We start from the raw sequence: 24,303 nt of genomic DNA, 5'->3' as shown, positions 1-24,303 counted from the left end.
ATTCCATAATCGTGAGGTGAAATCCGCAATAATTACAGACAATCCGTAATAGTTGGCACCTCTGATATATTATACCTCCAATAAAAAATTCCCATTACTGTAATGAAAAGAAAGTTTTCTAGAAAAAGAAGCTAACCTAAGTGCGAGGATTGGCGCAAAAGTCATGGCAACTATTTCTTCTTGTAGATATGTGAACTGATTTCAAACGTATGTGTGTCGAGTGGAAGTTCTGTAGGCATAGTGTGTATGCAGAACAACAGACGGCTCTGTGATAGCTGGTAGTAGTGCAGCGAGGACTGTGAAATCAGTTGGTTGGCGAGTGTCGTGTGAAATGGAAGTAACCCGTGTTGAGCAGCGCGCTTACATCACAATAGCTGTTCTCCAAGGGAAAATGCGATGGAATGTCACAGTGAATTAGTGGAAGCCCTTGGGAGTAATGCCCTACCATACCGTACAGTAGCTCAGTGGGTAGGAATGTTTCAGCAAGGACGTGTGTCAACCAGTGATGAGCAACGTTCGGGACGACCTGCCGGTGTGCGGACCAACGTGGCACGTGCCGTCATCGAGCAGCTCCTGGATGAAGACAGACGATGGACGCTACTGGAGTTAAGAGGGCAAGTGGCATCGAGAAACACACCGTCCACAGGATATTGCGTAATGAGCTGCAACTGAGCAAAATCGCATTGCGGTGGGTACCGCATGCACTGACGGAAGTTCAAAGGAGGATGTGCTATGCAATATGCTCTGAATACCTTGCACGCTGGCAACAGGACGGCGAACAATTCTTGTCACAAATAATCGCCATTAATGAATTTTGGGCCAGGGCATACGAACCAGAACTGAAACGTCACTCCGCGGAGTGGCGGCATGCTGGATCACCAAGGTGGCAAAAGGTCCGTCAGAATCCTTCCCCAGTCAAATTGATGGTGATCGTCGCGTATGACGTCAGGGGTGTCACTGTTTGCCACTTTGTTCAACACGGTAGAACAGTGACCGCACAGTACTACAGGGACTTCCTGGTGCGACAGGTACGACGTGGTGTTCGGGAGAAAGTCTGGATCTTGTGGACAGTGCAATAATCCTGCACGACAATGCAAAACCACATAAAGCAGTGTGTACGGCAGCTACTGCGACATTGGGGATGGGAAGAATTGGAGCACCCACCGTACTCTCCTGACATTTTGCTCTGCGACTTTGATCTCATTCGAAAGATTAAGGAACCACTACGTGGTAGGCGGTTTGCAACACGAGAGGACATTGCTAATGCTGTGCGCCAACAGGTGACCCGATTCACACATGGTGCGGCAAATGCTGAGGCAGATGGTATTCAGCGCCTCCCACACCGTTGGCAGCGTGTGGTGTCAGTAGCAGGGGACTACTTTGAGGGTCTTTAGGCCCAGGTTTGTCATGTCAACTTTATGTGTGCTGTGTTGTCATCTTTTGCACCGGGAAGGCCATACTGCCCTGTATACTACTGTAATAAATTAGTGTGTTACGGTATTTCAGTGCTATTCATTGCCCACACATGTAGTTAACACCTTGTCCTTTCGCCTGTATATGTCACATTTTCCAACTGGACTGGTATCTTCAAGAAAAAAAAAAAAGTTGCCGTGACTTTTGCCCCAACCCTCGTATTATGGTTAAAGCTCAAAAGACGAATGCTGCAAAGCAAACCTTGGAGGAGTACTAGGGAGTCCACACAAAATGAAAAGGAGCGAATAGTACATTCCTTGTGTCTACAATAAACTATTCTTATTTTATTTACATATTTTTCCAGGTGGCATGAGCAAAAATCACATTTTGTACAGCACAAGGGATCTACAGGACTTATCAGCAACATTGCTATAAAAAAGGAAGCAATTTTCCATCGCACCAGCCACTAATTTCCAGTTTTCCTGGCACTTCAATGGTGGATAATTCTAATATCAGTTTATGTGAAGCGCTGGTTTCAGCAAACGTGCCGTGGAATGCACTACATAATCCTGTGTTGAAGAAATTTCTTGAGAAGATCAGTTGCCATAAGATACCAGACAAATTCAAGTTGAGAAAAGGTTGTTTGGAAAAACTGTATGAGAAAACTATCAAAGACATAAGAGGTGATCGTTCCATCTGGCTTTCGGTGGACGAGACCACAGTTAGTTGTGGTCGTTATATCGCAAACGTTGTGGTAGGTAAATTAGATGCCACAGAGCCTGGTAAATCTTATATTATATTGTGCAAGATGCTGAACGCTGTTTCACTTGCCTTCATTACGGCAAACTTTGCTGATCTTCCTGCAGCTATTGAGTGTGATGAGTCAGCATCATTGCCACTAAAAGATGCAACAGAAGTTGTGGACTCCATTTCGAAGAAGGAAATACCAGGACCAGCGGGTGCAGCCTATTCGCTCAAGCTCACCAAAATTCTACAGTGGAACCCTAGATTTTCAACAATGAAGAATGTTCCTGCAATACTTCAGGGAGAAGAAGTTACTGACAAGGTACCATGGGGACCGAGAGCTATTGCTTCAATGAAGTTTGCTCCAAAGACTTCTTGTTGTGTGGAGAGTACATTTTCCTGCTATAAGATTATTTTGAGAGATAACATAAAATGGTTTCCTCTGCAAAATCTTTGCACATGATAAATTTCATAATTGATCCCGTATTGTCAAAAAGTATCAACTTGTGAAAACCTTAACAAATGTTCCACCTTTACAATACCATAATCATTAAACTATATTGGTATACCTGTTCAGTCCTTCTTATGGGACATCTTCAGTCATACATTCTTCACTGCAAAATCTGGAAATATATTTAGTTGTACAATGTAACAGCAAGTGAAAACCGTGTTCTGTGCTTCTGAAAATTTTTGTTTCTTGATGCATTGGAAGTGACAAAAATTTAACCCACATGATCCATTCATTGTATCTGTGCATAGGTAATTATTATTCTTTGTTATTTTTAATTTCAGTTGGTATGTTGTGTCTGAAATGCTTTCATTAAACCATTCTGCCCCATATTTAGAGAATATTTTGAAATAAGTGGTATAGTTTTGTACTAGAATAAAAAAGTTTGACCGGGCGAGTTGGCCGTGCGCGTAGAGGCGCGCGGCTGTGAGCTTGCATCCGGGAGATAGTAGGTTCGAATCCCACTATCGGCAGCCCTGAAGATGGTTTTCCATGGTTTCCCATTTTCACACCAGGCAAATGCTGGGGCTGTACCTTACTTAAGGCCACGGCCGCTTCCTTCCAACTCCTAGGCCTTTCCCATCCCATTGTCGCCATAAGACCTATCTGTGTCGGTGCGACGTAAAGCCCTTAGCAAAAAAAAAAAAAAAAAAAAAAAAAAAAAAAAAGTTTGAATGAATAGTATAACTTTAGTAATGATTGAAATGATTATTAAAAACTATTTCAGGAGGATGAAAACTAAAAAAAAAACATTTGAGCTATTAAAAAACTAAAAAGTGGTTTTTAAGAACCTAAAAATCTGGGCCCTAATTATTACATATACACTGGTGGAAAACGAAGGAGGAGTTGTGCTAGATAAACAAAATTTGGAAGGTATGGTTGCACATTGGAAAGATGGCGTCTATTCAGATTTACGTGCTAGTCAATGAACAGTGATTCTAGTAGTGCCACTGTGACCTTGCAAAGCAAGTTTGCTTTAAATACATGCTGTACACTTCATGAGCATTAGTCATCATCTGGTGTTGACGTAAGGTAGGTGTGGGTCTAACATGCCTTTAAGGAGACGAAGAAGACAGTATCAGCAGCTTACTGTGTTTGAAAGAGGCCCTGTAATAGGACTATGAGAAGATGGATGTTATTTCTGTGATATTGCAGAAGGACCTGGCAGGGATGCATCCAAATTACATCGGTGTTGGCAACAATGGTTACGGGAAGGCAATGTCTCAAGAAGACTCTGGTCCAGCCGCACACAGGCCACTACGAAGAGGGTAAATCGCCATATTCACTGCATGACTGTGGTGGATCGTACTGCATCTGCAGCAGCCATTAGAACTTCAGTTGGTATCAGAGCGACACAGTGAACTATAACAAATCGATTACTTGAGGGACAACTCTGAGCTAGACGTCCTGTAGTGTTCATGCCACTAACTCCGAATCACCATCATCTGTGACTTCTGTGGTGTCAAGCTAGAGCTCATTGCAGGGCAGAGTGGAGATCTGCTGTGTTCTCAGATGAGAGCCGTTTCCGTCTTGGTGCCAGTGATGCTTTAGGTTGGTGAGGAGGAGGCCAGGTGAGCACTTGGAACCAAGGTGTATGCAGCATCAACACACTGGACCTACACCAGGAGTTATAATCTGGGGAGAGATTTCCTCTCAAAGCAGGAGCACTCTTGTCATTATCCCAAGAAACCCAAGAACCTTGACAGCGGTTTTGTACGTTAGACTGGCGATTGAACCGATTGTGTTGCTATTAATCCATAGTATTCAAGGGGATGTTTTCCACAAGGATAACGCTCGTCCTCATACCACTGCTGTCACCTAACGCGCTCTACAGAGTGTTGATCAGTTGCCTTGGCCTGTGAGATAACCAGACGTTTCACCCATTGAGCATGTATGGGACATTAGGGGAGGGCAAATCCAGCATCATCCAATACCAGCATTAACCATTGCTGACTTGACTGACTAATTGCAACAGGCATGGAACTCACTCCATCCCACAAATGAGATTGGTGCATACAGCAAACCCCAATGCACTAGAATAGTAAATTGGCAATGATCCGGTGGTTGCTAGAAGTCAAGAAGCCATTGATAATAGATTTATCACATATTACAAATGGTCCAATGGTCCATGGGCTATTCCTCCAAGCTTCTGCAGAAGAGCCAAAAACTGAAGCAGGGAAGGACATAAAGAGGAATTCCTTGCAAGTCATTACAGAGAGACTCTTGAAGTATACAAATCGTTCAGTTTGTCGAGGAGCAACACTCTTAGACCCATAATTTAAGACACCAGATTTTGGGTACCTGAGTGGGCTGAAGATGTGCGTATCCAGGTCAGTACATTATGGGACATGATCGACCATATACTCTGTCACCAAAAACGTAAGTCGGTATTTCATTCTGTTACTAAAATACTCATTCTAACTATTCCCCAAAAATGGCAGGATACATCCAACAACGAGGCTCCCACCTCAGCAGGTGACTGGGCAACCCAAGGACTGATGATGTTGATGTTGGTGTTGGTGTTTAAAGGGGCCTAACATCTAGCTCATCAGCTTCAACCCAAGATCTCCTTGTGTTTGTGGCAGAGAAGGTAGCACAATACAACAGCTTACGTACTGCCAAATCGGATGCGGGAATTACTGTTCCAGCAGTATTTGGAGATGCCCTATCATTGATCGCAGTCAACTACAATGATTAAACCTATTCTAACACGTACTGCATTTAATCAAATAACAATATGTCCCTTTACAAAATATACATACATGAATGGTAACCAAGCTTCATGGATCCGGTGAAGTACAGGGAGGAAAATCAAGCCTATCTGCCGCACAAGATAACCCTAGGTTCGTATTTTATAGTTCCAACCACATCCTTGCCTGCAGAAGATATGTTTTCTGCAGCAGGACAAATAATTTCTGCAAGGTGATCACTGCATCACCCGAAAGGGCCAAAATGTTGACATTTAATCACGTCAATGATCACTGCATTGAGGACTAAACCACTGCCATTTGTACTATTTGTGTATTGTCATCCACGATGTCATCATTAGGTTGCAGTAGCAATATTGGAACAAGTATAAGAAACAGTGTGATCACTGCCACCTCAGTCAGTGATGCGAGGGTATTGGCGATTTCCAAACAAGTTTTTAAAAAATTTGCTTTTCGTCGCACTGACACAGATAGATCTTATGGCGATGATGGGATAGGAAAGGGCTAGGAGTGGGAAGGAAGCGACCATGGCCTCAATTAATGTAAAACTGTGAGCTTCCATTTGGGAGGTAGTGGGTTCGAACCCCACTATCAGCATCCCTGAAGATGGTTTTCCTGTGGTTTCCCATTTTTACACCAAGCATTGTCTGGAGCTGTACCTTAATTAAGGCCACGGCCACCTCCTTCCCACTCCAAGCCCTTTCCTATCTCATCATCACCATAAGACCTATCTGTGTCGGTGTGACATAAAGCAAATTGCAAAAAAAAATATACAGCCCCAGCATTTGCCTGGTGTGAAACTGGAAACCAGGGAAAACCATTCTTAGGGCTGCTGACAGTGGGGTTCGAACCCACTACCTCCCGAATGCAAGTTGACAGCTACGTGACTCAAACCATGCAGCCACTTGCTCGTCACAACATCAAATGAATTTACCTGTCATTATACAGTAAAACACGCTCAAAGCGGAACTGGAATAAATCGGAAATTGTCCACTTAGGAATATTTTCTTGGTCCCAGTGAAGCTTACAGTGTTATAATGCTCTTTCTTTGGTTTATCATGGAATCTCGTCAACGTGCAAACAGAAACAAAAAATGAAAGCATTCTTTAAAAATCTACTTATACAATGCAGAAAACATTCGGAATTGATGTAGTCCTACGTACAATATTTGTGCATTTCTGGTGCTGGTATGATCATTGTCATTGATTGAACAAAACTGATGTTCATGTTTGGAGGGTGTGATAATACGGATGGTGGAACGAATGAAGTGCTTGAAAATGCATTGGCATATTCAACTTGTGCCGAGCACGAAACGTTCCCTGAAAAGCAGAGAGTTCCATTCGAAGTAATGAACAGTTTAAGACACACCACATTTTTGAATCAGCTACAGCCCTTCTAAGAGTGAGAATGGCCGAGAAAAAGGGGAAGACGAGCAAGAAGATGATCAAAACAAGATTCGAACCCATGAACAGGCCCAGAGTGCTTTTGTGATGTAAAGCAATTTGCCATTACATCTAACTTTTCTGCTCTTCTTGAGCTAATGTACTTAGCTCAGGACTGTATTTAGAAAGACATGATTAGAAGGAAGAGGAAACAAGTTTCTTTGTTTGATATGTGGAAGAAAGCTTAGTGCTGTGATAGTGCCAAAATGATATAGTGTATATCATGCTCTATGTAATAATAAAGCACAATAATAATAATAATAATAATAATAATAATAATAATAATAATAATAATAATAATAAAGAAATCAGTGAACTACAATAATACGTACATCAATCTGGACAGCCAAGAGTCATTCGTAGGCAGATATAGGTAAGCTCAAAATAATATTTTAAAATATTGTATATTGTATCATTTTCTGTGTAACAGTGGTGGGAACTGGTGTTTTAAGACAAAAAAAAAAGATGTTTTGTGTAATGTGGAAACTTATCTAATTCGGAAAAAAATTTGGTCCCGTGCAATTCCGCTTTGAGCAAGTTTTACTGTATCATAAACTTTGATATTTAAATTATTAGTTCTACGTTGTTCATTTCTTAAATTGTTCATTTCATTGCCAAAAGTATTGGTGTAAGTAGTCACCGAAGGCAAATTAGCACAGTAAAAGGTAACATTTAAAACATTTCATGTACCGTTTGCAAATGTTATAATCTGAAGTGTGCACTTCTAAATTCAACAGGAGAACTATTGGAGACCTCAGGAGGTTTAGCAGAAACATCTTCTCTGTCCCTACAGTTTCCGGTATTACTCCCACAAGCTGACCTAAAATAACAGTCTCCCTTGTACCTTCAAACACAATAAGATAAGAAATTAAGGAATAAGCAAAAACAGGTGGTTTGTTTAGTGTCAATAAGTCATCTTTTTCTGCCTTTTTCCTGGCCTTTTTTCTAATTATTTCGGGAAGGCACTGATGTGGACAAAACCCAGTTTTACAAAGATGCCCCTCTGGATGCGAACCCTATGTGGAGTGAAGAGATGACCGTTGCATCTTTCTGTAATGGTAGGTAGTGTGTTGTGTTGTATGTAAATGTGTATTAAGATAATCACAAACAATCAGCCCACAAGCTAAAACATAGCTCAAATCCCAAACCAGGAATCGAATCTGGGGCTCTATGAACCATAGCTAGTATGCTGACTGTTCAGCCGAGGAGCTGGACTGTTTAGTGTCAATAAGCATATGTTTATGTTGTTCATGTTTTGCTATAGACTAATTCTTAATTTTATTTAATTTTAAACATAACCATGTTTTCTAAGGAAGGCCTTGGTAACAATCGTTATTTCATGAAGGCGAATAATTGTTTTGATGAAATGTAACCATATTTCAGCTGTTGTTTATGCATTTTGCTCAGAACATGTCACCTCGCGTACTGATTGACCATGTGAATGGTCTCGACCTCGCATCTCAAACGTAGGGAAAGATAACTACAACAGGGGGAAGAGAGAAGAGGAACTTTTTCTGGTAAAAAGGCTAAGGTTTGATGTTGCGCCTATTGAAATTCCTGATACTGAAACCGCATGTACACTATAAAAAATTATGCACGAGAAGAAAAGTTCAGAATCACTTAAAGTTGCCAATAAGTGATTATTTGAGGCGTTCAGCAGCCAAGCCAACTAACTCCAAAATTCTGACAACTGCAAGTAATAACATGGTTGGGTAGCATCACTGAATATTTGTCAGTGGCCAAAACAACTAACTCCACAGTTTAATATTTCGCCGCCAGAATGCGCTAACTGCTCTGGTAACTGAACATTTTACCAGTGGTTTCAGTGGCCAAAGTGATTAACTCCACAGCTCCATGGCGGGTGAACCAGTGCACATCAGGCGACATTTAACTGATGCAAGAAATATGCTTGACTGACTTAAGGTGACCATTTTGCTACTGTTTTGTGTTTTCCAGCTTTACAGTATTTGTGTGTGTTATTTATTATGTTTTCTTTTTGATTTCAGTCAAGAAACCACCTACAATGTGTGACCACAGCAGTGAAAGTGATATTTCTTGTAATAACTCGGACTCTGATCCAGAATTCGTATCCTGTTCAGATTTAGATGTAAATTCTGATCATTCTTCATGCCAATTAGGTAAAAAAACGAGACAGTGTAAATAATTTAGGCTCTAATGAAGTTCACCAACTGAATGATGATAATGTTTTAATTGAGCCACACAGTGACTCAGCTCTTTCAGATGTTGAGGTTAGGCCTAGGTCGGAGCCAATTAGAGGCCGTAAACGTACAAGAAACCCTGATAATTGGAAGAGGGCACTTCAGAAGAAAAATAGACTTTCTGGTGAAGAGTATAAAACCAGATCTGGCAAGACAGTCACCGCAAAAGTCTTTAGTGATAAACAGTGTAAGTGTGCAAGAAAATGTAACGACAAAATATCAGCAGATGAGAGGGAAACCCTTTTTAACTCATTTTACAGTTTAACTAATCAGACTGAGCAAAACATATTACTCAATGGGTGCATCAAATCAAAAAGTATTATGCGACGTCGACCTACTGATCAGTCTAGACGTCCAAGAAACCACACTTTTCAATTTTTTCTTCGAATCAAGAACAGTGATATTCAGGTTTGTAAAACCTATTTTAGGCAAACCTTTCAAGTGTCTGATGGACGAATTCATAATTGCAGCATTAAGGATGAAGTAAGCTGTATGATAGATGGAAGGGGAAAGTCAACCCCAGGAAATAAAGTTGACATTTCTGATGTTGTAAACCACATAAACTCATTTCCTGCTTACTTCAGCCACTACACGAGAGCACACAGCCCTAACAGAAAATATTTGCACCCCGACCTTACTATAAAGAAAATGTACGATTTATTTGTGTTGTGGTGTGGCAAAAACCAAAAAACTCCTATTAAAGAAAAAATGTACTACCATGTATTTTCGACTAACTTCAATCTGCATTTTAAGCCGCCGCTGAAAGACACATGCCAAGTGTGCGATAGTTTCCAAAATAGACTTTTACTGACAAATAATGAAGATGAAAGGAAGCTCATAGAAACTGAGAAGGAGCTGCATCTGAGAAAGGCGCAAAAGGCTAGAGAATGTTTAAAAGAAGACCAGGGCAGGTGCTCTACGGATTACTGTGTGTTAACGTTTGATCTACAGAAGGCTTTAGCTTTCCCAAAACTGTCAACATGTATGTCTAAAATTTCGGTGTTCATGTTTTTAATGACAACAAAGCTTACATGTACGTATGGCCCGAAACCAAGGGTTCGAGAGGTGTGCAAGAAATAAGCTCTCGTCTAACAAAACATCTGACTGTCCATGGCAAGAATGCCAAACATATTGTCATGTACTCTGACTCATGCGGAGGTCAAAACCGCAACATCAAAGTTGTTCTCGCTCTTACGAAGTACCTGCAAAAGCAGGGCGGTAACACTGAAGCTATTGACTTAAAAGTACCTTGTGCCAGGACATAGTTACCTTCTAAATGATTCGGAGTTTTCCTTTATTGAAAAAAGAGCAAAAACTTGTAGCCACATCTATTCTCCAAGAGACTGGTATGATATCATTCTTGGCTGCAGGAAAACAAACAAATATATCCTCACAGAAATGAACCATGAAAACTTGTATTCAACGGAAAACTTGGAAAAGTGTATCACCAACAGGAAACAAAGTGTCGAGGGTGAACCAGTTAACTGGCTGACAATGAGATGGATCAGGATTGAGAAGGCTGAACCATTCACTATCAAATTTAAAACTACTTTCTTCACAGAAATGCCTTTTGGAAAAATTAATATCCAAAGGAAAAATGGAAACGGACGTCCTTTAGAAAGCCTAGCTAATGTTCCACAAGATCTTCTTTATAGCACATCCAGGCCGATCTCCATGGCAAAAAAGAAGGATATAATGGACCTCTTGAAGTTTATACCTCCTATTCATCATCACTACTATAAAAACTTGAAGAGACTGCAAGAGATGAACCTGTCAGTGATGACGACTGCATCATGTATGCAGAACAGAGGCAACGAAAAACGTATTTGTATTTTAGGCACTTTTTATGTGTATTTTAAGTACTACTTAATGACTTACAATAATACTAGTGCATTGTTCATGTAAAAGGATTTTGTTTGTGCATATTTGTTTATTAAAATGACTAGTATACATACCACTCAGAATACTGTGTCAAAACTTTCAGTTGGCAACGTGACTAACTCCATAGAAAGTGGCTTCTTTAGGGGGGACAGAGACATTGAAATGTTTTTATATATTTATAAAGTGCTGAATACATAACCTTAATTGTCAGAATATAAATGAGTGTATTGTAAATATGCTGAAAAATAAATTGAGTTTTTTTACAGATCAGTGACTTCAACTGCTTGTACTGAACATTTGTGTTTCATGGAGTTAGTCGGCTTGGCTTCTGAACGCCTCATTTATATTGTGTGTCTGTATTTATAATATGATCGAGTCCACCACTGTAATATAACGGTTGATGATACTGGCTGCCCTTTTTTTTGGGCGGGGGAGGGGGCCCAGGCTTGAATCCTGACATTGCCAAAAACTTGTAGGTGGTTAAAACTGTGCATGCGGCTCATTTCCATTAGGGATGTGCTTCAAAAGAAATGCACCACCTCAGGACGAGGACACGAATTTACGGATGTAAAATACGGTATTTCTGCGAGCTATGGAAATTGTGTTATGGAGGCCTATTTGTGTAATTATATTTGCCTACTGCCTTTCCAAATCCATTTATGAATTTACGGATGTAAAATACGGTATTTCCGTGAGCTATTGATATAGCGTTACGGAGGCCTATTTGTGTAATTGCATTTGCCTACTGCCTTTCCAAATCCATTTCGTTAAGTTGTAAAACTTCACACTTTGATCTGTAGCTCAGTACGGTATATTATTATTATTATTATTATTATTATTATTATTATTATTATTATTATTCTACTAGCTATAATTAAGACTATGGCAATATAATACAATGTGTATCTATTATGATGTATGTGCTCTAAAAAGATGGCCTACTGCAGCTTGGTTTGCAAATATAATATTGCTATGATAATTTGTTTCTAATTGTTAACCTATTTATAAAATGATTAAAATACATGTTGTAAAGAGTTATTTTGTATTAATTAAAATGAATAAATCCCGAATTACTTCTTGCATTTTATTGCTATTATCCACCGTCTTTTCAAATGCATTTCATGAGGTCATGAAGAAAACCTTTGTATCACAGTATCTATTAATGCAGCTAACAACAAACATATAGTTCTGCCCGAACGTTATATCATAATAGCATTGTAAAATTATTTTTCTTTCTCTTCTACTTATTCTACTTCTTAAAATTCATTATTGGGTTCCGCTTTCATGTTATACCCAGCCACTAGTCGTTTTATTGCGTAAAGCCAAAACTATGAAGGATGATAAATTAATTGTAAAGGGGGTGGGTGGGAGATAAGAAATTAGCAGAAAAAACATGCGTAGGTATCATATACTGTGTCAAAAACCAAACCAAACTTGGGATAGAGAATATAAAGGGACACAAGATTCTACCCTTCACGCCAGTGTGATCCATCACGGCAGCTATCTATATCACAAACATGACCGGATCAACACATAGGGAATGTGGTCTTAGATTCTAATGATGGCTTTAGACAAAAACATATAAAGGGATTCAGTGATAGAGGGCCATGGTAAAATGATCACACATATTCCAGTTTCGTATGATCAGCTGTTGATGAAGGTGCCCCTAAGTAGTTCTCGTAATTTCCACCCGCAGCAGCACATATATATACGCACGGAGCCTATAGTAATTTGATTGAATCAAGGTGCAGCAAAGCTAATGCAGTAAGCCACATTTTCGATCAACAGCATTCTGTAAGAAAGAACTATTTTTACACCAGTCTGTCTTCATACCAACTTTGCTTTATGGGAGAGAAAACTGGGTGGACTCAGGATATCTTATTCATAAGCTAGAAGTAACAGACATGAAAATAGCGAGAATGATTGCTGGTACAAACATGTGGAAACAACGGAAGGAGGGTACTCAGAATGAGGAAATAAAGGCTAGGTAGGAATGAACTTGACGGATGAAGCTGCAGCATAAACTGGGTTCGGTGGTGGGATCATGTGAGACGAATGGAGGAGGATAGGTTACCTAGAAGAAAAATGAACCCTGTCATGGAGGGTAAGAGGAGTAGAGGGAGGCCAAGATGACGATGGTTAGACTCAGTTTCCAATTATTTAAAGATTTAAAAAATTGGAACTAAACGAGGCCACACAACTAGTTACGAACAGAGGATTGTGGGGGCGATTAGTAAATGCACAGAGGCATGCAGACTGAATGCTGAAAGGCATAATAGTCTATAATGAAGATGTATGTATGTATGTATGTATGTATGTATGTGTGTATGTGGTAAATGTAAACTCATCTCCTCATCCAGACATGTGCAGCTCTTTTCAGGCACAAGCCCAATGAAGGTGAGCTGTATGTACTGTTTTAACCACACACCACTCCTCCTACTTTTCTTAAATCTCTGGCAGTTCAGAGAATTAAACCCAGACCTCTGAGGATGCCAGCTAATAGCGGTTATCCTAAGGGGACGGACATAGAATGAGGTGATGTAAAGTTATTCCAGATGGAAAAAGAAAAAGGGAAGGAACTAATCCTACTAAAGGATGAGCCAGTTGTAAATTTGTCACAAAAATAACCTGTGAAATGTGATGGTAAGAGCTGTAGCATGCTCCACATTCGGATTTGATACCACAGTGCCCAAGGGATGCAATATGTCATCAGTCTGCATGTCTTCAGCATACGTCCACATATAGAGCGTCATTGCTCCTGTCTTCAGCTGGTTCTTGAAGTCATACACAGTAGTATTAACCCATGCGAGGGGGTTGATGTACAGTTCCTAAAATAAAAAGAGGACAAAGAAATTAAATATTTTATCTTCATGGCCATCAGTACGGGTCAAAAATAATAATTACTTAGGCCGAACATGAAACGAAGGTTGTTATCAACAAATATTCCAACCTGTTTAGAGTCCTTCAGTCTACGTGATTTGACACCTTTAGCAGTCTTGGAGATTTCATATACAATTAGACAAAGGCGAGCCATGCGAGGAATATTGCACACTTGTAAATCAAACTGAAGATCTTCCTCCCATTCACATTCTCCCTCTTTTGACACTTGCTTTTCACTCGTCTTTTGTGACTCAGTTAAGGATTTCCCACCATGAAACAGTCCAGCTTGAACCCCAACCTGCAACAGAGAATGAAAAATATGAAGCAGTTCATGCGAGAAGAAAGTAGGACTAACATGAAATACAGTACAGTGGATGTCCTCTTAACTGTCCAATCTGGTGAATGTCATTTCCTACTTCCCATGGTTGCGAGTGTGGAATATCGTCTGCCAACATGTGATGTTTATGAGGGAATGGTGTGATTTCGACTTAACAAACTCATTGAAAAAAAAAAAAGAAAAGCAAAAACCATTACAGATTACTTTAAGTAGTTCAAGTAAAAATAAGTAGAAGTAAAAGTAAAAATCAAGCCATATACAGAAACATAGGAACATTGAAAGGAACACATAACAGGATACACAAAATGACACATCAGTGTGGGAAGAGAGAGAAACAGAAAGAAAACTAAAGGACATCAACAATCTCCACGTTCATACACTGCCAGTCTCTAATACATTTGGCTCTCTCCTCATTAATCCCAATTCTTTTACATTTATCTGTCAAGATGGTTCAGCAATGAGTGTTGATGACTATCCTCCTGATGAAGCTGGGAAGCAGAAACAAGCTCATCAGGGACTGAGAAGTCATGGATCTCGAAGAGATGGAACTGATGAGGAGAGAGCCTATCTATTCAAAGATGGCAGCATATGACACTACGGAGACTGAGCTTATCCATTTGTTTTCGTGTTTGACCTTGTCTCCTTTCTGTTACTTCCTCTTCCCACACTGACCTGCCTTAACATTTATTCTGTTAAATTTTTTCTCTCTCTCTCTCTCTCTCTCTCTCTCTCTCACTAACTAACTAACTAACTAACTAACTAACTAAGACCTGATTTGACTTGTTTGTACCTTGCCAATTGTTACGTTATCCCATAGGAATCCTTTTCTCATTTTGTGTTTGTCCTGAGTTCCTAATCTTTTATCACCCGTATTTGTCTTTTTCTTATCTTGTTTTCCTTTCTCCTTTATTTATCCAGTTTCCTTGTTATCCTACACTTCCCGCCTCAAGACTGATGTTCTGTCAAGATGGAAGCCGAGAAGCAGAAACAAACTCATTGGGGGCTGGGAAGAAATGGGATTGGTGAGGACAGAGCCTATCTACTCAAAGATGGCAGTGTATGAAGATGTGGAAATTGTCCTTGTCCTTTTGCATTTTTATGTTTGTCCTTATCTTCTCTTTCTATTGCTCCCTCTTCCCACACTGACCTGCCACTGTGTTCATCCTATTATAGGGGGTATGTTCTTGTTCCTCTCTTTTTACATATGACCTGATTTAACAGGTGTTTGTTCCTTTCCGATTCCCGAAAATAATTTTAGTGTATATAAAAAAACAAATTAAGTTTTTTGTACGGTTTATACAGTTATTCCCATACATATCGAACAAGAACCCGTGGATTGCACTCGGACTTAGACGTTTTGCTCACAAAAGACAGACTACACCTCTTTGCTCTTCAGATGTAGACATCGCTAGCAGATCTTTGTTCAGTAATTCATGCTTCTGCCACAAGAATGAAGCCAGATGAAATAAGCAACAGATCTAGTGTGAACATCAAGTTGTTATTTGTCTGTCAAAATTCAATGATCTTATCACAATAATATTGATGTGTATTACAACAAAAGATAAATAGCCTAAGACTTCATAATTACCAATTTGAAAAGAAAAAAAATGCATGTAAAACATGCATTTTTCAGACTTTAACATACCAAAGTGTCTTGATGTCCTGATTTCCAACCTGAACAATAAAAAGCACCTGTATCATTGAGAGAAAAGGGTGTTATAATGTTGAATATAATCTGTTTTTTCTTCTTTATTATACAGGTTGTTCAATTGAACCATAGAGCTGGCAACACTGTTAGTTACAGATGCAATAGCCAAGAGATGGCAGCACTGCATGGTTTGGGGTTTGTAATATCCTCAGAACATGATCAGTCTGAGACATACAGTACGTGCACTAAGTAGAGAAAAATGCTGAAGCAACATTTTAATGGTTACATCCAAACAAATACAGCATGGCAAAACTTAATTCTTGAGCAAAGAAGGTGCTCTGACCAGAAAAACTGTCACCAAGTGTACTTGTGTTACACTGTAACATTTGTCAACATCCTGTCAAAGCAATAATGGGCAGTTGGGGCTGTTTTCTCTGGGGTCTTACGGATCACTTGTCTTACAGACAAGATCACTCACCCGTGAGACAGTCACATATTTTGTCTGCTGAAGGTGGCCCTGAAGAGTAAGTGTTTCACTGCCGATCAAGCAGTTTCCTGATGCTGAAGAACAGTGGTTAAGCCAGAAACCAGCATCCTTCATTGTGGAGGGTTTAGAGAAACTTGTTCAACATTGGAACAGGTGCATAGATGGTGGGGATGACCATCTGTAGACTATCATCAGTATGCTGTAGCTTTGATATAGTGTATATTGTGCAACAAGTAAAGTGTAAGTTTCTAAACAACAGTCTATATTTCAACTGAACAACCCTTATATTATTATTATTATTATTATTATTATTATTATTATTATTATTATTATTATTATTATTATTATTATTAATAATAATAATAATAGCCAATTCAAATATGGGTTGAATTTCACTATTAGCAAAATGAGAAAAAATAAAGGAGCTAAAAATTCAGAGAGGAATATTTTCTTACCTCCACAGGCCTTGTAATATCACAGTTAAGTTTGGAAATGGCACATATACGAAAAGCGAAGGCCTCTTCAATACTCCATGCTGACATATGTTTGCCTTTTTTGCGTGATGTCAATGTTGAGAATGAAGGACGATTTGGTTTGGTTTCAATGTCCTCAGGATTCTCGTACACATTGCCAACATCAACTGTGGACAATGAAAAGGAAGAATGACATATTCAATATCCACACAAATATCATTTAGAGTTACAACTAAGATGTAAGAAAATGGAAGAGAATCAACAATTGAAAGTGAGAAATAAGAGAGTAAAAACCTCAAAACATTCAACTGTTATAGAAAATAAATAAGTCATTTAAGTAGTTTCCAGCCAGATGAAAAATAGGAAAAAATTGCCCCAACTAGCACCAAGTTATAGGAATGTATTGGCTGCAACAATACTGCACCTCTGAGGCAGTGACATATGAACTATTGAGTAATACTGAAATGAATATGGCAAGGGAAGAAAATTTGACTTTGCATTATCCAGCACAAATTTCACATGCAGTCACCAAGATTTGAACCCAGGATGAAACATCTAACTGCCTGGGACCCAAGAGATAGTAATAATTTTAATAATTAAATTTAAATCATGCAATCATTCCCTAGGTCACAGCCAATTAACACACAGTCTGCAATGTAATTACCATGGTAAAATAAAAAGTGCAATACAGCACATATTAACAAATATACCACCGATATGTATAATCCTATGCATATGCCTGGATTTTTCAGTCACTGACCACTGCTTTAACTCTTGGGAGGATAGCACTACCAACAAAGAAGATAGACACAGGCCTGCCACTTTTTTCAGTCCTAGCTCATTTCTACAAGAACATGTCTATGAGATTTCAAATACAACAATCATCGATATACCAAAGAGTTACTTTAGTAATGTGGAAGACACTTTGGTAATATGACCAAGAGAATTTCCAGGTGTTTCTCCCTCACGGAATAGCAGAATACAACATTCAGTTTGTACATGAGCTGTAAAAGGGAGGCATCACCTCTTCCTTTGATTCTCTCAAGAATCTAAGACCAGAATGAACAATGAATCATACTGTGAACAGACAACCTATCTGTACTAATTAATACCCACATTTCAACTCTTACCCCTGCCTGGCAGAGAACAGATCACTAGGACCAACTCTCATCACCATAACAAACAAGTTGTGCAACAGGTCTGACTAGGTCTGAATGAACAACATAGAATGGACATTATGAAACATAATGGCAAAATTGATTCAAACAGGGAAGTCAATCAACAATTGACTGATATATATTGTTTGCTGGATAGACAGAAATTTCCATTCAGAAATGATAATAACCAAAGAGAGGAATCACTTAATGGGAGTAAGCCTAAACTACATATGTCCAATTCTTGTAAGCTCTTTCAAAATATGGTAGTAAGCTGGATACCCATCTAAAGAGCTCCCCTGTATTCAAAGGCATTAAACAAAATTCATAATAACACAACTGAGAGCAATGCAGATTCAATTCTTGATGTAAGCATGAGGAAACAGTGGCTGGACCACTTGTTACCATAATGCTAGACAAGGTTTGAGAGAGCATGATTGTAGAATGTTTAAGGACTTCCACTGTGAACATAAACTTGCAGCTCGAGGATATGATTGAGTTGCAAACTTTTTTTGTCACTTGAATGGTTTAGAGTCAATTGTGAAAAGAACATGCCTCAATGCAGTTTTCATTCATGCCAGAAGTAAATAAAAATGTATGTACAGAATGCTTAGAACAAAGACAGACCAACTGTCCAGTGAAAAGAGTCTTCTTTATTACCTGCAAAGTAGAAATTACTTCTATGATTTTCTCATGATGGTGGGTGGTTTGTGGTCTTCATTTCATCATTTACCACTGATCTGCATTTAAGGCTGTCATCCAGGTGGCAAATTCCTGATCAATCATTGATCAGGAGGATTGAACTTTCATGCAAGTGAAGTTCACTTTAAGTTTTACTTGCGTGTTTATACGTCTGTGAGTCTCTTTCCATTAAGCAGCCCCTTAAGCACCAGATAAATGGCTGCATGATTTTCTTTATTATTCATTTGTTTACTCAGGATACCTAATACCCATTAATTAAGATCACAGCACACTACTGGTTTCTTCCCTACCAATATCACTTTAGTCTAGTAATAATGTTATTTGCTTTACGTCCCACTAACTACTTTCACGGTTTTCAGAGATGCCGAGGTGCCGGAATTTAGTCCTGCAGGAGTTTTTATGTGCCAGTAAATCTACTGACATGAGGCTGACGTATTTGAGCACCTTCAAATACCACCGGACTGAGCAAGTATCGAACCTGCCATCTTGGGGTCAGAAGGCCAGCGCCTCAACCGTCTGAGCCACTCAGCCCGGCTCTTGGAAATGCTAATTTCCATATAATACTCACTGTATCACTTTCCAAGCTCCAAGATATTAGACTGCAGGTTTTGAGCACAGTCTGCCATTAGGAACAAGTTGTTGGTGTAGGTCAAACTGCTAACTGCATTTCCATCCAACTGAATCCCTCACTGCTATCTTATACCATTCAGTAAATGATCCATGTAAACTGTGAACAGCAAACGTAAATACCTTGAACTAAGAATTAATTCTATCAATACTCACGGAAACCGAACCATCAACATAAAATGCCTTTGATTGACTGTACTAACTCCTGATCGCATAATCCCTCAGCATGGCTGACATCTTTTCCTTCAGTACTCTATCATATGCCTTCTGGAGATCTATGAATCATACCTGTCTATATATTTATTAGTTTCATTTTGCCCTCCCTTCTAAGATTCATTATTACTGTCCAGAAAGGTTTTCCTGCCGCCTGACCTAGCCTTTCCTGGTTATTACCAAAATCTCTCCACGACTTCTTCTTGGAATCAACAATTATTTGTTTCACATTATTTCTTTCATCTGACTGAATCAGTCCTTGTTTGGAGGAATTTCTGATACATCTTCCTTTTATGTTCACAAGCCGCCCTCATTTCATCATTCTACCAAGATGCTTGCTTTTTGCCATCTTTACAGACAGTTATTCCTAGGCATTCCTTGCTGTTTCTACTACAGCATCCCTGTATGCCACCCATTCTTTTTCTATATCCTGAACGTGCTTACTGTCTGTTGTTTGGAACTTTTCACTAATCATATCCATGTACATCTGTCAAATTTCTTCGTCCTGGAGACAATTCTTGCCCTAATTCCTCCAACAGCTAAATCTACCCACATCATTCATTCACTTATGTGCATAACAGAAACTATGTCACGTGCAGTAGTATTACTGATGAGCAGTCCTATCCCGCACTCTGCCCTTCCCTTTTTAATACCTGCTCAGAATACTTTATCATCTCCTATATCTTCCTTGTTATCTCCCTTTATCCAAATATCATTAACTCCTAAGACATCCAGCTAACTCAGCCAGTTCTACCTTCTTTCTTCCATAAGCCCCTTTAATACAGATAATTCCGTATCTAATTCCATTTTGTTTGCCAAGTTGTTTCCGGGGAGTCCCTCACCTATCACACAGAAATGGGACTTCGTTACTCCTATGGGTCCGAGGCTTGCTTAAAATGTTCTGAGCGAGCTCATAAAAAATTATCTGATGAAGGACGCATACCTGCCAACTTTACAAAAACAAAAATCAGGAGATTTTTATATGAAAAACAGGAAAAATCAGGAGATAAAATTGGTCAAAACTGCTTATTCTACACGTCTTGCACAATACAGGAGTACTATGGTATATATTATAAAACTTATTCTCACAAAACCTGACAGTTGCTATACAAGGCTAAAAATTACAGTACATACCTCTATTCCCTGACCTGAAGTATATGAGCGAGATGATTGGTCTCTGATAAGCCTTCCGAAAATAGTATGAAGTCATGCTCCAGATCAGTCATGCACATAGATGCCATTACTTAGAAATGCATCACGCGCCCGCATGATTATGCGAAGCGCAATGCTCTTTTTATGAAGTGATAAATTAATATTTGCCAGAATCGTCTCCAAATGCCTCCTAAAATCTCTAGAAAAGTCACTAGTCGCTATCTTTGAAATTGTCACTAAATTACTAAAATAGACTCCAAATATAGCGACTGTAGTCTCTAGAATCGACTAGGCTGATGTGAACGAACGCAAACATAGAACGCGAGAACGAGAAATTAACAATCTATATATGTGACGCGATATTCAGTTTTCAATAAACATCGCACATTCGTGTGCATTTCTTGTATTAATAAACGTCTATATTTCATTTGAAAGCAGCCAATGAGCGAAGGAGTTCCGGCCACTGGCATACAATGCTGAAATGACGGGATTTGAAAACAAACCAAAATCAGGAGAAATTACAGAATAATTGCGAGGAGGGAAAAACTGTCGAAAAATTGGGCAAGTTGGCAGGTATGAGGATGCTATGCTCCTTATACACAGTCCCATTTATAACCTCTCCTATAACGGGTTAGGGACCATTTGTGGGTCGTATGGTAGTTATGTAAAATGATTGTTTCTAAATAAAGTTTTTCAAAATATCATAGCAATATCAGACCAACAAGGACTACAGAATGGTTTACCAATGCAAGGAATGACTTTTGTAAGTTCTCTCTCACATATTATGCAATGTGAAAATATATTGTTTATAAAAAAAAAATCAAATTTAATTATGCAGGCAGAGAATTCTGCAGCGAAAGAGCTAATAAGCTGGCTAGTTCACCAGCAATATTCCCTTATGCCATATTTAACAGAGGCGTTCAAAGGGGTAGTAGTATGTGGTCCTGTGGGTTTACTTCTTGCTGGTGGTGGAAGTGTACTAATAAAACACAGGAAATGCCATTTATTCCTACCAAGTCAGATCCATGCACGTCCACGCCATGGCCCCTAATGGGTACACGGCATGTACACAGCTAAGTCATGTAAGGGCGAAAAAGCGAGTTCCCGACGCTTCAAAATGGGAACCTACCAGCTAAGGGAGACAACTCCGAAAGAAAACATCGGCCCTCCAGGATTGCTGGGGGTTAGTGTTGGGCTGACAGCCCAATCTGTAAAAAAACTCTTGTTACGAAATCTGAAGAAGAAATAGCCGGCCTGACCGTTTTACGACAACCTTGCAAATGTGTAAAGGACTTGAGAATTGGTTCATGGAATGTTTTAACTCTTTACCAAGCTGGAAACCCAAGAAAGTTGCTCGATCAGCTGGATGAGTACCGACTAGATATTACTGCTATTCAAGAAGTGAAATGGATTGATAAAGGAGTGATACAGAGAAAGAATCACATGGTATTCTATAGCTGCCACACAAAGGATCACATGCTTGTACTGGTTTTATTGTCAATAAGCAGATAAAACATATTATCATGGATTTTCCGACAAAATCACATAGATTGTGCAGACTTAGAGTTAGAGGGAAGTTCTTCAATTACAGTCTTAACTGTGCACATGCTCCAACTGAAGAGCAGTGTGACGAAGATAAATATTTATTTTACAAAGAATTAGGTGAAATTTACGAGTGCCGAAGAGCAGACTGTAAAATAATCTTTGGGGATCTGAATGCGAAGATAGGAAAGGAAGACGAATACAGACCCTGTATTGGAAAATACAGCTTGCATGATATTTCTAATGATAACAGAATCAGGCTTATACATTTTGCATACTCGACAAATATGGTAGTGGGAAGTACAACTTTTAATCACAAGGATATAATAAAATGACATGGAAGTCTCCAGATGGAAATACTTTAATTGACCACCTCCTAATAGATGCATATTGATGGATATTAGAACTTATAGAGGGGCCAATATTGACTCTGACCAACTATTAGAAGCCGAATATCTAATGCAAGAAAGGTACATGGATCCAATGCAAGAAAGTTCAATAGTGCTTGGCTGAAGGAGTCCGAAACTACTTTGAGATATGCTAACTTGCTTAAAATGAGGCCCTGACCGATTTGCCTAATAGTGAGAGTATTGATGAAATCTGGAAGAATCTTAAAAGAGACACTATTAAAAACTGCAAATTAAGTTTTAGGAAGGGAAGAGAAAGTTTGACACAACAACTGGTTTAACAAAGAGTGTGTACGAGCAACAACCTTAAAAAATGAAGCATACAAGAGAATGCAACAGAGGAACCACACCAGAAAAGCAGTGGAAGAGTATAGCACTTCCAGAAGAGAAGAAAAGAGATTGCACAAGAAGAAAAAGAGACAGTATGAGAGGAAAGAATTGGAATAAATGGAACGGTTGAAAGGGATGAATAATGTGAGAGCTTTCTATCAGAAGTTAAAAAAAAGTCGTAAGGATTTCCAGCCTAGAATAAATTTGTGTAGAGATAAAGATGGCATAATATCGGGGAGTGAGGAAGCAATACTTGAAAGATGGGCCCGATATTTTTATGAACTGCTGAACAAAAGTCCAGCTGATGACCAAGAAACCTTACCTCCTGTAAATACAACAAAATCAGAAATAGAAGTACTGATACATACTACTGAGGAAGTTGAGCTTGCCATTAAGAAGTTAATAACAAAGCCCCAGGAATGGATTTAATACAATCAGGGCTTGTGAAAAATGCTGGAAAAGGATTTGTTAAACACTTTCACAAACTAATGGCCGAGATATGAGTAGCTGAAACAATCCCTGATAAATGGAATGTAGATACCATCTGTCCGATACATAAGCTAAGTGATATCATGATGTATCTGCCTATTATCCATTGCTTATAAAATATTCTCTTTAGCAGATTGGTGCCTTATGTGGAAAATGCAGTTCAATCAATCACTGCTGATCTGCATTTAGGGCAGTCGCCCAGGTGGCAGATTCCCTGTCTGTTGTTTTCCTAGCCTTTTCTTAAATGATCGCAAAGAAATTGGAAAATTATTGAACATTTCCCTTGGTAAGTTATTCCAATCCCTAACTCCCCTTTCTATAAAAGAATATTTGCCCCAATTTGTCCGCTTGAATTCCAACTTTATCTTCATATTGTGATCTTTCCTACTTTTAAAGACACTCAAACTTATTAGTCTACTGATGTCCTCCGACGCCATCTCTCCACTGACAGCTCGGAACATACCACTTATTACATTATTCTAATCACATACCACTTAATCAAGTAGCTCGTCTCCTTTCTCCCAAGTCTTTCCAGCCCAAACTTTGCAACACTTTTGTAACGCTACTCTTTTGTAGGAAATCACCCACAACAAATCGAGCTGCTTTTCTTTGGATTTTTTTCAGTTCTTGAATCAAGTAATCCTGGTGAGGGTCCCATACACTGGAACCATACTCTAATTGGGGTCTTATCAGAGACTTATATGCCCTCTCCTTTACATCCTTACTACAACCCCTAAATACCCTCATAACCATGTGCAGAGATCTGTACCCTTTATTAAATCATATTTATGTGATTACCCCAATGAAGGTCTTTTCTTATATTAACACCTAGGTACTTACAATGATTCCCAAAAGGAACTTTCACCCCATCAACACAGTAATTAAAACTGAGAGGACTTTTCCTATTTGTGAAACTCACAACCTGACTTTTAACCCCGTTTATCATC

At 39.1% G+C, this 24,303-nt stretch overlaps 1 protein-coding gene across 3 annotated transcripts in view; it reads right to left on the bottom strand.

Moving 5' to 3' along the window:
• Window positions 1-24,303, bottom strand: part of Pi3K92E (phosphatidylinositol 3-kinase 92E) — a 344,498-nt gene that overhangs the window by 162,198 nt on the left and 157,997 nt on the right. For all 3 annotated transcript variants that reach the window (XM_067142174.2, XM_067142173.2, XM_067142175.2), the window contains exons 7-9: window positions 16,723-16,907; window positions 13,866-14,093; window positions 13,544-13,743 (exon numbers count right to left, since the gene is read on the bottom strand). In XM_067142174.2, the coding sequence (XP_066998275.1) occupies window positions 13,544-13,743; window positions 13,866-14,093; window positions 16,723-16,907 (613 nt within the window). The remainder of the gene's footprint in view (window positions 1-13,543; window positions 13,744-13,865; window positions 14,094-16,722; window positions 16,908-24,303) is intronic.

The sequence above is a fragment of the Anabrus simplex genome, chromosome 2 (genome assembly GCF_040414725.1).
Source record: "Anabrus simplex isolate iqAnaSimp1 chromosome 2, ASM4041472v1, whole genome shotgun sequence".
Taxonomy (NCBI): domain Eukaryota; kingdom Metazoa; phylum Arthropoda; class Insecta; order Orthoptera; family Tettigoniidae; genus Anabrus; species Anabrus simplex.
The sequence above is the reverse complement of the archived record's forward strand: the minus strand, read 5'-3'. Positions and strand labels throughout refer to the sequence as shown.